The 14,634-nt window shown below is 38.9% G+C and overlaps 1 protein-coding gene across 1 annotated transcript in view; it reads left to right on the plus strand.

Moving 5' to 3' along the window:
* abca12 (ATP binding cassette subfamily A member 12) overlaps positions 1–14,634 on the plus strand; it is a 67,201-nt gene that overhangs the window by 24,828 nt on the left and 27,739 nt on the right. The window contains exons 29-48 of the mRNA XM_088001745.1: positions 1,067–1,173; positions 1,660–1,859; positions 2,112–2,182; positions 2,881–3,008; positions 3,351–3,515; positions 4,281–4,445; positions 4,678–4,873; positions 5,601–5,740; positions 6,086–6,205; positions 6,386–6,476; positions 7,372–7,551; positions 8,082–8,406; positions 9,303–9,417; positions 9,812–10,141; positions 10,704–10,773; positions 10,864–10,998; positions 11,738–11,899; positions 12,033–12,216; positions 12,700–12,918; positions 13,687–13,883. Of these exons, the coding sequence (XP_087857871.1) occupies positions 1,067–1,173; positions 1,660–1,859; positions 2,112–2,182; positions 2,881–3,008; positions 3,351–3,515; positions 4,281–4,445; positions 4,678–4,873; positions 5,601–5,740; positions 6,086–6,205; positions 6,386–6,476; positions 7,372–7,551; positions 8,082–8,406; positions 9,303–9,417; positions 9,812–10,141; positions 10,704–10,773; positions 10,864–10,998; positions 11,738–11,899; positions 12,033–12,216; positions 12,700–12,918; positions 13,687–13,883 (3,300 nt within the window). The remainder of the gene's footprint in view (positions 1–1,066; positions 1,174–1,659; positions 1,860–2,111; positions 2,183–2,880; positions 3,009–3,350; positions 3,516–4,280; positions 4,446–4,677; positions 4,874–5,600; positions 5,741–6,085; positions 6,206–6,385; positions 6,477–7,371; positions 7,552–8,081; positions 8,407–9,302; positions 9,418–9,811; positions 10,142–10,703; positions 10,774–10,863; positions 10,999–11,737; positions 11,900–12,032; positions 12,217–12,699; positions 12,919–13,686; positions 13,884–14,634) is intronic.

The raw sequence follows: 14,634 nt of genomic DNA on the forward strand, positions 1-14,634 counted from the left end.
TCATGTGATGTCAGCTGGTAAAAAGTTATCTATCTAAGAAAGCCCAGCCAACTGCATGGAGTTATTGACTTAAATACAATGTAATAAATAAATAAAATACCCCCATCTGAGCATGCATGTAAATTCAGATTTAGCTACTTATTCCCTCACTTGCTGCTGCTACGTTCGTGTTTGCATAGCCACTGTCACAGCCTGAATGTATAAATACAGCCTGCCATTAAACAGTCACGCAGCATGGAGCACCGTCACACTGTAATTTATAACGGTTGCAAGACCAAGGGAAGACCATAAAACATTTTGTTAGTGCTGTTGTAACTGCACATATGATTACGGCACTTCGGATATTCACTCTGCAGATATGAGGAATAAGACTTCACACCGACTTAGCTTCAACTCCCAAAGAGCCCAAGGCCATGTGGCCCATCTCCAACAGAAAGCCACTCAGCACCTTTTTAAATCTCATTAGCAAAGTAGAATTCAATCACTTATCCTGTCCGCCCTCGCTAAATGTCTCCCCTTGCACTCGCACAAGTATGCATCCATGACCTCTTTTTAATATGCTTCTGTGCTTGTGCGATAATGTTTTTCTGTGTGCATAGAACCCCTTTGTAAGCGGGTTCAGTTCTCAGCTCTCAAACCCCACTAATCAACACTGCAAACTGTTGTGGATGCAAAGACCTCAAGGTATTGAGCAGCCTGAGATTAAACGTTACATTTGTCTAATTTTGGACTAATTAAATATTCTGTCATCCCATCTTGCAGCCCAAGGTGGTGCTTTTCTTAGGGCTTGTCAGATGCGTTTTTATGCATGACGGCATCTAGGACTGCTGGCCCTTCTGGCCCCATCAGTCCCGCACAGAGCTTTACTTTAAGCACATCATTTGCTGCTCATTGCTCAGCGACGGTACCACCGTAATGGCGCATGTCGTAATGAAGCCCAGTGGGATGTCATGTTATTCTGTCACCTCGCAGGCCGAACTCTTTAAGATTCCAGACACTAATGGCGTCTCTCTCAGCCTCCCTTTTTTCACCCCCTGCGTCTCTCTGTCTTTTCCACCTGTCACAGAGAACCTGAGAGTCATGCAGGAAGCCATCCAGACAGCCAGCGAGCTCCTTCAGATCAGCCCAGCTGACCCGCGGTACACAGATCAACTAAACCGACTGAGATCTGAGGTTTGTGCATTAACTTGCCTGTCGTTTATTTTTATCGTTTGATTGTGACTCAGACAAGGTGAAGGTTGCCGCTGATTGTGTTCACAGATGCAACCGTTTTGAAATTCAGCTCAACGTCTGTGCGATTAGCCACTCTGAAAGTTATCACCAGTCACTGTGTTATCACTGTGAACTGCTTAAATTTTTAAAACAAAAAAAAATCACCAATAAAGTCTACTCTCAGAACCTAGTCCTTAGTTTCACTCTAATTATCAAGATTTTAAGATTTTGTGCTGTAATTGAGTGACATTATTTTGTTCTCTGCACTTCCTTAGCACTACAAATAATCCTTTGTAGGATTATTTAAACTTGCACTTTAAGTGTTTGTTTTTTGTGTGTTATTACTAATGTCTAATATATCGCACATTTTCTCATTAAAAAGTGTATAAATATATATTTGATCATTTTATGAGTTCATTATATTCACAGCCACTTTGTGTCCTGTAGGTGTGTGTTTTGGAGAACGCAGATTCGGTGGCCCTGCTCTTGCAGTCACTTTCCATGAAACCTGGGGATCTCTGTCACACAGTTCTGCCAAGCCTGCAGGTCTTGGTTGAAGCTGTCCGGAGCAACAAAACCTCCCTGTCAGAAATCATCTTTCAGGCTGTAGTCGGAGATCCCAGAAGCTACAACCTCCAGTCAGACTGGTACAAACGTTTCCTTCATCTGTCTGAGATTTTTTTAAATTACAAATTGTCCAAAGAAGCATGCAAACCTAATATGCAAAATGTTTATGGTTCTATTAGTAGTTGTTTTTTTTTTAAGAGTCAATTAACTTAACTTATTTAATCAAAGGATGATGGTGTGCTATCCCACTGGAATTAATTAAACAGCGTAATTTGCAATATTATTTTTTTATTTACAAACTTAATTTATAGTATAAATGTACATGGTTACAGGACTGCTTTGTTGAGTGAAACGCTGGGCTTGAACATCAGCAGCCTGAGCTCGGTCAATATTACTGCTCCAGGTGAGTCTGTCAGTCTCTACATCCATTCTTAAAACTGTCACTGCTGTCGTTAATGAGTTTCACTTTTGTCTATAGGTTTTGGGTTTAATTTTGAATTTATCATTAGGATTTAATTTTCTTTGACTTTTTTTTTATCTAAAATTTCTTAACCTTCATCTATTTTTTTTTTTCTAAACTCCATTAAATTGGAGCTTACCGTAATCAAATATTACATTGTACACATTGCACTGTAAAGGTTTAAGCATCTCCCCATCTTTTTGAAAAGAATGTACAACTACCAGCCACTTTATAAGGTACAGGTAAAGTCTACCTTATAAAGTACGCTTATACTTTTAAGGTATGCTGTGGCCTTCTGAACCACATTTATTTTTTGTGTAAAAGAGACAACTAGGCATTGAAAACATTCCTCAAAACGTTTGCCCCATATTGAAGATAACATCAAATAGTTGCCTATTCATAATGCAAGTTTCCTATTTTACTAAATCACAGTCTCCTCATAAAAACAGGCTACTGATTGTGGTATTTCCCTATTTTTGACTGATGCCCACTCTTTCTCTCACAAAAAAGTATTTTCCTTTACTTTTCTAATAATTTCTCTTCATGCAAGAACACCTTGTTACTCTCCATAAAATCTTTTTTTTTTTTTGTAATTTAACTAAACATCGTAAAGCTGACTTATAAATTGTTTGTTCTGGCAGGAATGGTGACAACTGGCGACATGCTGAGGGATAAGGAAGCTTTCATTCTGGCTGTCCAGGAACACATGGATGTAGATCCTGCAGCTCTTGTTGCTCTGATGGAAACCCCTCTACCTAACAACACAGAGGTGAGCCAAGACCTGCATGCTGGAGTTGCATTATTTTATTGCTGCTCTGTGGTGGCTTTTATTTGATTTTTTTTGTTGTTGTCCAAAACAATGAACAAATAAATTATATAATGCAATAATGATACAATAATAATGCAATTCTGTCATTGCTAGTCAAATTGATTTGTCTGATCAAATCAAATCAAACTAGTAACTTAGTAACTTAGTTTGTACAATGATGAAATTGTTAGCTAATCACTTTTCTTATGTTTACACCCATTTTATATACACAGCATACCATCTTAGTCATGTTTCTGGCATTAAGGTTTATTTATATATCTCTCATGATACATTTTGGAACAGATCCTGACTTGGCTGGCAAGCCTGCATTATTGTCACCCCACTGAACCAGTGAACACGACAGAGGCGGACATTCTGGCTACTTTCTGCGCCATGTCTGCTGAAGACTGGTACAAGTTCTCACTGCTGACGGCTGAACATATAAACACGGAGAAGGTCGTTTACAGAGTAAGGCTCAAAGTCGACGTGCATCTTCCCTCCCACGTCATCAAAACAGTGCACCTAAAGCCTAACTCTGTAGCAGCCGTAGGATGTCACAGAGGACTTGTTTCAGAAACATGAATACGTATTTTTCTTTTTTTTTTCCCCCCGTTGTTTTCTTTTTTTAATCTACTTTTTTTAAGTCAAGAAAGACATGAGAGTAAATATAAAATACAAAAATTTCCATGTCACACCCAGACCTTCCATTCTAGCTCTCCAGTGACATTTACAGATTTTAGATTTGCACATGAATTTATTCATTTTCTCTTTTATCAATGATTTTATTTGTGATTTCCTTTCAGCATTTTTTTTTCCGTGTGTGTTGTTATGCTAAGACAAAAACTATAAGTTGCCAAGATATATTTAGCTAAACATCACATTTTATTTAAGTTAGAATAACACAGATCAAAGATGTAATCAAGTTATGGAAGGATTGTCTGCAATTTGTGTAGTTCTTGAATTTAAATCAGCGTTCTTGAAGTTGGATTTTCAATTAAAATTCAACTTAATTAATTACTCCTTGACATATATTCTTTTTAGATACATTGCTACATTTATTATTTTTCTTAGCAAAAACTTTATACTTAAATAATGATAAAATATCTACCCCTCCACTATTAACGTTTGGGCCATATCTTGAGAATTTTCTTTCAATTTAGAGACAAAAATGTGTCTCGCTGAATTCATCAAAAACTGGTAAAGAAAACCTGAATGTTGCTCTCTTTCTTGTAGATGGTGTTGTCCGAGGAACTCCAGGGTCTGGTTGAAGTCATGGCCCAAGTGGCAACGGTTGCAGCGGATTTGATGAACAAGATTCTTCCCGCAGTCAGGCGGTTGGAAAGCTACCTGCTGTCCATCAAAGATCTTAACTTGGACTCCAGCACCGAATTTGCCGAAGTGCGTTTTCATTAAACCTGCAGGAAACACCTTTCTTTAAAATAAACATAGGTGGTCAAAGTAGCCAAAAGAAAGAAATGCAATTCGTTTCAGGAACACGAATGTACTTAATGTGTATTACTAGCAAGCATAGTTTTGGCTGAAAAAAAAAATAGCTTTCTGGTTGTGTTTTAGTAATATTTTCCATAAACTGTGATTTAATTTTTTATTTGTATTTTTTTTTCCCAACCAGATGACAAGAGGAAAGAGAAGCACCATCTCCACCAAAGCCACATTCGTGACCCTGTCCCGGGCTCTGTGCAGCAACGGCATCATCGCTCTGTTTGGAATCTCCAAATTGCCTGAACTGTCTGAATCTGGCCCCTCATTCACCAACAACCAGAACAGGGAGGAGATGATCGAGAGGTTCAAGATCCCACGAGACTCCTGTAAGTTGCAAGATTTGGGGCTTAATACTTAGACTATTAATGTAATCATTTTTTCGTTTTTATTTTTAAAAAATGTGTTAGTGGAAATTCTTGTTTTAGATACCACAGTATCTAACCTTGAGGGTTTTCTTAACATGTATTAATGTTATTCAAATATTACTGACAAGTTCATTGATAAAGGTTAAATACACAATGATGTTTTTATGTCTCTGTTTATGTTAATTACAAGGATATTTCCACTTATAGCTAATCAAAACAGGACGCTTAAGATTAGATTTTTACATTAGACCAATAAAAAAACATTTTAATATACAAATTTGAGCTTAGTGAAAAGTATATTTAATACCTACTTAGAGGTTGTTATTTTCAAAAGGTAATCTGACAACCAATCCTCATTAGAACATAGTTTCAAATTTATTTAGTATGACCGCATGCGATGAGGTAAAACTGGACAAGTCCTCTGAATTGTGAATACTCAAACTTTGGAATAACAAAAAAAAGGAGAAAAAAAATCTACAATCAAATATCTTTTTGAAGATCTTTCAGTTTGATACATTTCATTTTCACCAGTTTAACTATATACGGTAACACATTTTAAGGCTCCCGTTTTCCCTTAAAAAATTTTGAGGGAAAATTGTCAGATTCTAAATCTAAAATCTAATTTGCATGTTTTCCAATTGCCATTCAGCTCTGTACCTAACGCTTCTCCTTCGTCCCTTTTGGGCAGCACCCTTCTGCATGAACATGTATCTGGACATGGTCAGTACCACAGGCGGAGCCATCGCCTGGGCCTTCCTCAAACCAATGCTGATGGGCGAGATCCTCTTCACACCTGACACACCTGCCACCAGGGCTGTAATGGAGAAGGTAAATACAAACTTCTTGGTTTTACAAATACACTGTGGGCCTACTTATTTATACGGACAAATAATACATTATCATTAGACTGTAAAGACAGAACAATCTCAGTTGGTTAAGCTATCAACATGGGGTGACTTCCAAACGTTTTGGTATTTCTATTCTTTTGGTCATAGTGCCGTCTTTTCTTTGCACATGCTCTTATTGGTATGAGGTAAAAAATTTGGCAGGTCTGATTTTGTTTTCAGTTGAATGCAACACTCACTCACAGTTAGCATAAACACACAAAGTTTGGACTTTCTGCTGATGCACAATTGTTTTACTCTTTCATGTCCTTCTCTTAACTTTGCTCAGGCCAATGCCACCTTGCACGAGTTTGCAAATCTGAAGAAATCCTCGGAGGACTGGATCGAATCCTCAAATTACATCATAAAGTCAGCCGAATTGCTCAGCTCCACTTTGCCAATGCTGCAGGTATAAAATCTCAGGGCTGCTTTTTTTTTTTATCTGATTATGCCAGCCGCCTCTCTGTCGTTTGAAAATCTGAAGATAAAGCTTGCCGTGGTCTTCGATGAGTTTCTGCAGCTGAATCTTGATGATGTTCATAGTTTCCACCTCTCTCTTTCTCTCTCCCTCTCTCTACCTTTCTGGCAGAATTCCCTCAACAGCTCCTTTGTGAAGAATTTCATTGAGATGCAGACAGACATAAATGTCGACAGCATAAAGGAGACGCTCAGCAGCTTCTGTGAGTGTGCATTTGTGGGTCTTACTTTTGTAAGCTGCAGATACCAGCGCAAAACTTAGATTTTTCTCTTACTTATTACTTGTATAAAACATCCATGACGCCAGAAAACACGATTGCTGTTAGGATTTAGGTGCAAAACGGGGGATTTACGGTTTCTGAGAAGGTTTTTCTGGGTCTACCTTTGATATTCAGGTTTTTGAACTAATTGGGGTCATAATAAAGGAATGCGGTATATGTCAACATTACAATTTAACAGAGCAGAGCATAGTATTGTTTCACATTGTTATAAGAATTTTAGGCAGCAGGAAAATATGAAAATTCACTCTTTCCTCAAATTTATACATTCATAACTCTTTACATTGGTTCACATTTCCCATCTCAAATCGGATGAAAGTGGTTTGAGAAGATTTATTAGATTCAGTCATCATTGGATATCTAATCCATCTAAATTTATGGTATGCATAATTACTTAGTCATGTAATTAACTTTGGTAACATGGACCAAAACAGTTGATTGAACTCTAACTGAACAGCCAAGAATTTGTGAAATGGGATTGAGACAAAATGCATTACTGAAGAAATATCTCATCTTTTAGATGTGAACACATGTAACCCTTGACAAATGAAATTGCATTGAAAGAGTGGAACCTGTAGCTTTTGATTTGATGATACGTTAAAGATTTTCTGCAAACCTTTTGAAATGGGCTAAATGCAACATTTTATGGTTGCATTTAGCCCAGAATATTCAGAGAAGATCTTCTCATCACGCATAAAAAAATAGCCACCTTTCAGTGTCCTTCTCACAGTACCAACTTCCACAACAAAGAGTGTTGTTCTTATCACAAGGCAGCAGTTACGTTTGACTATTTCTTGTTAAAAGGTATTTTCTTTCACAGCTAACATCACAGAGATGCTGCATAAGAACAAGAAAATACTTGATCAGATCAGCAGTTTGTCAAATCTCATGGTGAAGCTCTCCTCCTGCATCAAGTTTGACCGTTACCGTGGTTATGACTCCGCTGAGGAGCTCAACAACGTGGCCCAGGAGCTCGCCAAAAACCGTGAGCTCTATGCAAGTGAGTAAATATCAGGTCATCCATCTGCCATGCAAGTCTGGTTCTGTTTGGACCGATGTGAACGTTGTGTTTTCAGACAACTGGGTTAAGTGTGAGCTATCTCATTTAATCAAGATCATTGGAAAAATAAAAGAATCAAAGGCAAGTTTATTTGTGTAGCACATTTCAGCAGACAAATCAAAATGCTGACATGAAAAGGAGAACGCCATAGTGACATAAGAAAAAGCAAACAGTTTATGCAGTTTATTATGCTAAACTGAGAAAATAGGAAAATTTCACAAGATGGCTTATTAGATCCTACACAACAGAGAGCTACAGCTTGGCTTTCAACTGCACAAGATGCCATTTTGTCACAGTATGTGATAATTCACAGCTTTCTCTATGTGCATCTGTGTCGGTTCGCTGTTTTCTCTAAAGGCTGTTAATAATGAGCTGAGATTAGGAGGCTTAGCAAAAATAAGCTGTAGCTTATGAAAGGCAACAAGCCGTTGATTTGTGAATACATACTGCATGTGCTGTACGCTCTTTAGGTGTCATCTTTAAGACCGAAGACTCGTCAAGGAAACGTGAGGCCAGATCCTTCTCTTCCTCCTCCTCGACTGAACTGCCTCCCAAAGTCAGCTACACCATCCGAATGCACATGGACAACGTCATGCGTACGGACCGGGCACGGAACCCGTACTTTGTGAAGGACAACCACATCTCTGCCAGCCACACGATGCGCTACAACCGAGGGTTCGTCTACCTGCAGGAGAACATCGACCGGGCCATCATCGAAACCCAGACCGGGCAGAAAGTCACCGAGCCGGCCGTGCAGCTGCAGCCCTTCCCCTATCCCTGCTTTCTGCGAGACGAGTGAGTTTTCTGCGTTAGCGGACGCGTACGAATGGATGTGCACGGAGTCGACGCATAAATGCGTGCAAGGCGGCATGAAAGGATACACGCTCTCACTGAGGGGGAACAAGCATTGATCTGGAATAATGTATGCTATTCCATTATTCATTTGCCACTTGAGAATGACAGTAAGTAGTCATTCACAGGAACCTGTCACGGTGTAATTAGCTCTGAACCATGTACATTGACATTCGCTGTAATTGTGCATTCATTTTTGAAAACCTTCCATATACTGAATTTCCCATGCAACTAAGAAAAAAAAAAAAAAAAAAAACTCCTTAAAGAACAGCATTTTTCTCTCTGTGTAAAACATACCCAACATGGTTTTGACATTAACTTGTCCATTGCCACGCAACATGGTTTTCAATAAATTATTGCTGAATTTAATGTCTATGTGTGCACTTGCCCTGGAGTGCAGCTTTTAGCAGCGCTCATATCTCATCTCAGAAGAGCCAGTGGAGCTTCTCTCCCCAGCTGGCCGCCTTTTGACCAGCTATGAGAGACTATGCGCTGCCTTTTTCTTTTTTTTTTTTTTTTTTTGATTTGTCACCTAAACATTCTGAGAAAATATCTGTAAAAAAAAAAAATAAATAAGTAAATGTCACACTGCATGCACCAAAATCAAAATTTTCAGGCTGTTAGTTCGAGTGGTCAAACAATAGAAAAATACAATACGGATTAATCTATTTTTGTAAACAATAGCAGGACAAGAATGACAATGCGGTTGTCAGCATACCCATGTTCTCCTCACTCTGTCAAGCCGGTGACTGACTGACGGACGGATAGGCCCCTCCATCTGCCCGGATGTTTGGTTTGCAGAGAGTCTGACTGACAGCTGGCATCTCTGTATTTCTCAGGTATCTGGAGGCCATCTCTTTTGTCTTCCCTCTCTTGCTGATGATACCATGGGTGTTGTTCGTGGCTGACTTCGTGAAAAAACTTGTACACGAGAGAGAGCTGAGGCTGCATGAGGTAACGTGTTTTTCTCTACCTGAAAACCGACGGCATTGTGTTGTAGCCTGCCTGCTTTTAATAATTTATGATTTATTTGATTTATTGTAAATAGGCAATAAGACCGATTGCTATTTACTGCAGTGATTGCACAAGATTTTATACCTATATAACTTTTTTTTTAAAAACATTTTATCATGTTGGAACCGCGATATGCAGTTCATTTTATTATTCTAATCTGATATGGGAACAGAGCACACAACTGCAAAATAGAAGGCTTTCAAAATGTTTTACAAATAAAGAAAAATATAAAGTGTGGCATTTATTTATCCAGTCTCCTTTTAGTTTAGACATCTTTTTTGCCACATTCTCCATACCGACGTACTTCACCACAACATCTCCCTTCCAATTGCAGTACATGAAAATGATGGGTGTGAATCAGCTCAGTCATTTCTTTGCCTGGTTCCTGGAGTGCGCCGGCTTCCTGATCCTGACCATCATCGTCCTCACGCTGGTGCTGAAGTTTGGAAACATCCTACCCAAAAGCAACGGCTTCCTCGTCTTCCTCTACCTCTGCGACGTCGGGTTGAACATCATTTCCTTCTGCTACCTGATCAGCTCCTTCTTCGACAAGACCTACATCGCTGGTCTGAGCGGAAGCCTCATCTACATCCTCAGCTTCTTCCCGTTCATCATAGTCATGTCCGTCGAGACTAATCTGACGCTTTCCCAGAAGAGCGCTCTGGTGAGCATACTCTGAAGTGGTTTTATGTTTTTTTTTATATAATGTACGTAAAACTAGCATGGTTATTGTGTAATAATTAAGACCAAATAATTTTATTTTATTTTTAAAAATTGCTCTTTGGGGATAAAGACAGCTATAATTTAGTTTATTTACTCCAAAATGTTTTGCTGTATAAATATAACGACTAAAAAAAATTAAAATCGACATCTCATCTTTTTGTTTTCCAGCATATTGAAAGGTAGCGTGTGGTGAAGGACTTTTCTAATTTTAATTTTCTAAAAATCTGTGCACTCATTTTCATGGCACAACCTTAGTTTTTTTTTTTTTTTTTTTTTTTTTTTTTTTTATTTACTCCCTGCTGTCTGATGAGTATTAATCAGAGGTCAGACTTCCTGACTACAAATATCTAAAACCAATTTACCTTGGAAAACATCTTTGTACTGTATTTTTGAAAGAGCCACATTTTCACATTACATAGATTTGTTAAAAAACAAAAATTAAAAAAAGGATGTATTTCTTTGCTTCTGATCTCCTGTCAAAAATTTCTTCTCTTTTCTGACAGAGTTTGTTTTCACCGACCTGCTTCAGCTATGCCAGTCAATACATTTCCCGCTATGAGGCCCAGGGAGAAGGTATGAGCGTGTGAATACCTGAATACCATCAGAATGTTTCTGATATTTCAGCCAGCTGAATCAAGCATTCACTTTTCTATCCTCCTCTAGGAATTCAGTGGAGCAACTCTTACACCTCGCCCATAGCTGGAGACACATCAACGTTTGGTTGGCTGTGCTGGTTCTTGCTCTTTGACTCCCTTCTGTACTTCCTCATCGGGGCCTACATCAGGACAGTTTTCCCAGGTGAAGCCTCTAATTATTGGTTGCTGTTAGTTTGTGCTGCTACTTTCTGATGCAGTTCTTGATAATATTTCCACATCTACTCTACTATAAAAGCTCCTGGAATACAATCCAATACAACATTTTGATAATTTTCCTAACCCAATGCTGGAACAAATATAGACTGAATCAATCCTAGTTTTATTCAATGCAACAATGTCACGGGTTTGATTTCCTGGAGCAGGTGTCCAGCCTCCAAAATCGGTTAAAAGGACTCGTGGTTTTTAGTTTTACTTTGCTAAGGCAACAAGAACTCCATAATGTCTAATAGGACTTCTATAAACAATTGAATTTAACAAAATTACTGTATATATACATATATATATATATATATATATATATATATATATATATAACTCCTTACAAAATATAATATTTTCATTCTCTTTTCTGCGTCTATATTACTATGCAGTATAATTTTATGATATCACCATTTCCTGTTTGATCTCCTGGACGATGTGGTTTCATCATTCTGTTGATAAATAATGAGGCTCTTTTTAGTCTCCTCTCTGACACAACAAACTGAGTCCGGGTTGTTTTGTTAAGACTTCCTAACTTCTAACTCAGAATCATAAATGCAGCATTTGAGTTAAATGATAAATCTAGCTTCTTTCTCGTGTGCGGCTGCAGACACGTCTTTTTTAAGACCTTGGGTGTTTTCATTTCTTCAAACACATCTACTTCTCTCTTTGTAACCCGTCAGGAAAATATGGAATCCCAGCTCCATGGTATTTCCCGTTCAAGCTCTCCTTCTGGACTGACATGTGCAGCAGTTTTCAGACAAACAAAAGTGCAGGCAAAGGACTCCTCTTTTCCAACATCATGCAGAAAAACCAGCCTGTCTTTGCAGACGGCAAAGGCAAAGGTACACATGACAAGGATGCTCTTTCTTCCTCTTACATCTCTCATTTATTTATAATTTGTTGTCATTTTTAATTTAGCTCCTGCTCCAATTCTGTTTGACTTGCAATGTGCCTCAATGTTTATGTTTCTCTCAGGCAAAAGCAGCCTCTCCTACGAAGCCGTCGAGGATTTCTCTGAGCTCCCAGTGGGAGTTGCACTCCATGGCCTCACCAAGACGTATGACGACAAAACAGCTATTCAAAACCTCAATGTCAACTTCCATGAGGGTCATGTCACCTCACTGCTCGGTCACAATGGAGCTGGCAAGACAACCACCATGTACGTGTGGACCCGTTCTTATTGTTTTTTGTTGTTTTATCGGCTTTATCTGTGAGTCCCAACTCGTGATAACCGATGCAGCTGCTTTTAAGACTAGATGTGTGCATCCCTTTAATCATTTCAGTGGCTCAGTGCTGACAGACAGATTGTTCTGTCCAAATCTGGCACAGCAAATGCACAGCAGTGGAAATTAGCCCGGCGGATCTTCATCAACTTGAGCACTTACATTTACATTTTAATATGCGACTCATTTTGCTGATGCGCTCATCCAGGGGGACATGTAATGAGTTCTGTGGCATTACCAGATTAAATAACATTGAGGAAATACAATGATAATTTTTTTTTTAATCCATAAAAACTAGTAATAAGGAATTGTTCAAGAGAAACATGTGGATCAAAAAGTGGAATAAAAGCGGTTTTCTTCGCCTTTTGTATCTTTTTGACTTTATTTTCAAGCTCTGTCCTAACCCGTGTTGCTTGCAGGTCCCTCCTGACTGGTCTGTACCCCCCAACGTCTGGCTCCATCGAGGTGTATGGCAGGGACATGCAGACAAACATAGAAAAAGTCCGCCGAGAGCTTGGAGTCTGCATGCAATATGACGTCCTCTTCGACCACATGACTGTCAAGGAGCACCTGCTGCTGTACGGCCAGATCAAGGCCCCACAGTGGTCACAAAGAGAACTGCGAGAGCAAATCCGCACGTGAGTGGCAAATCTGTCAGAGAGGGAGACTGCTATATATAATGCATCCAAAAGACTCAAAGATTATGTACCAGTTAAATTTGGTCTTTCATTTTTTTCCCCCCCGGAGGATGTTGAAGAGTGTCTTTTGCGTAGAGTCTTTCTTCCTCTTCAAGTTTGAAATCAGAAAGTGTGGGCATTATGAGAATCTTAGGAGAAATATTAGCTCAATAAACTGGTGGGATAAAATATGAGAGTATTAAATTAATGTAGTGATTTTCTTTACTTGAACAGATTTTAGAGCAATAACTACTGTGATTTATAAGAATGTCAAGGCTTCTGGAAAGCGGTAGTTCTAACTCGAATCATTGAAATAAGTTCTTACTTCAGATTTTCATTATTTGCAAAGTGCCTTTTTCTCCCACAGACACAGGGCCGAGCACTGGGAAGAAGTTGCAGGAATGTATTTTTACAAGAACGTGTAATATTTCTATCTATTTTAGTCCTTTTTGCAACTTCTTAAATCAGTTTAGGGCAGAATTCATTTTTTATTCTGCTTCATCTCAAGCTATATTGCATCATGAGACTCTTTCTGGAGGGTTTCGATTTTACAAGAGGAGCGGTATTAAGCTTGTACCTTAAGGCAAAAACGCTCCACGTCTCTTGCAAGGCAAACCTCTGATGGCTAATTAATGGAACTTAACGAGCCGACACTCGGCCCGAACGCGGGGGGAAGAAAATGTCCACACGAGCTCGAGATTAAACGTTTTCCATTGACTCGTCTTCTAGGATCCTGGAGGAGACGGACTTGTACGCTCACAGACACAAGCGGGTTGACACCTTGTCAGGTGGCATGAAGCGTAAGCTCTCCATCTCCATCGCCTTCATTGGGGGCTCCCGCTTGGTGGTTCTGGATGAGCCCACAACGGGAGTGGATCCCTGCTCCAGGCGCAGCATCTGGGACATTGTTATCCAGCATAAGAAGAGTGAGTCTCACTTAAATACCGACAGTAGACAAAATGCACTTTATATCAGTCAATACTGTGGCTATTATTACCATGTACCAATGTTACAGCTCCAGTTAAGTTCTTTTGCATGAAACACCCACAGCTTGTTACAAGAATTTCAATCCGATTCCTAAATCTAATAATCTTCGGCCTTCACAAGGCTTAAGAATTGGGTCTTAAAATAGATTTGGCTATGATTTGAATTTGTAATTTTATATTTCCAGTGCTGCTTCATTTTTTATTTTTTTTTTATTTTTAAATATAAGAACTCTGCTCTGGTGTCATCCATTTATTCTGTGATTTGTAACTCTAGCTACTGATATTTGGTTATCGTTGTACTGCATTTTCAGTATGAGGTAGTTATTATGCTGTGTTAAAACTACAAACTCCATGATGCAGGGAAGCGGTAAGGCCTGTCACAATGAATTTATCCACAGTCACTCAGCATTCCTGGCAAAGCTGTGAAAGAACGCTGCTGATGAAGCTGTCTTAAAATAGCTTGTTTAAATCTTTTTTCTTTTTTTTTTCTGCTATGTCATCTAAGTTCTAAATTGATTTCATAACATTCTGATCAAACAGCCAAACTTCCAGAAAATAGCTGAAGCCCGATTTTGTTGTGATCCATACTTTGCTGGTCATTTATAGTGCAGCTTAGGCTCTCAGGCAAAGGTGACCCAGAAGTTGCTTTGATTTGACAAAAAAAATATCACAGGTCAACTAACAGCAACTT

This window comes from Poecilia mexicana, unplaced genomic scaffold (genome assembly GCF_051168715.1).
Source record: "Poecilia mexicana isolate PSO_F unplaced genomic scaffold, ASM5116871v1 scaffold_2, whole genome shotgun sequence".
Classification (NCBI taxonomy): Eukaryota; Metazoa; Chordata; class Actinopteri; order Cyprinodontiformes; family Poeciliidae; genus Poecilia; species Poecilia mexicana.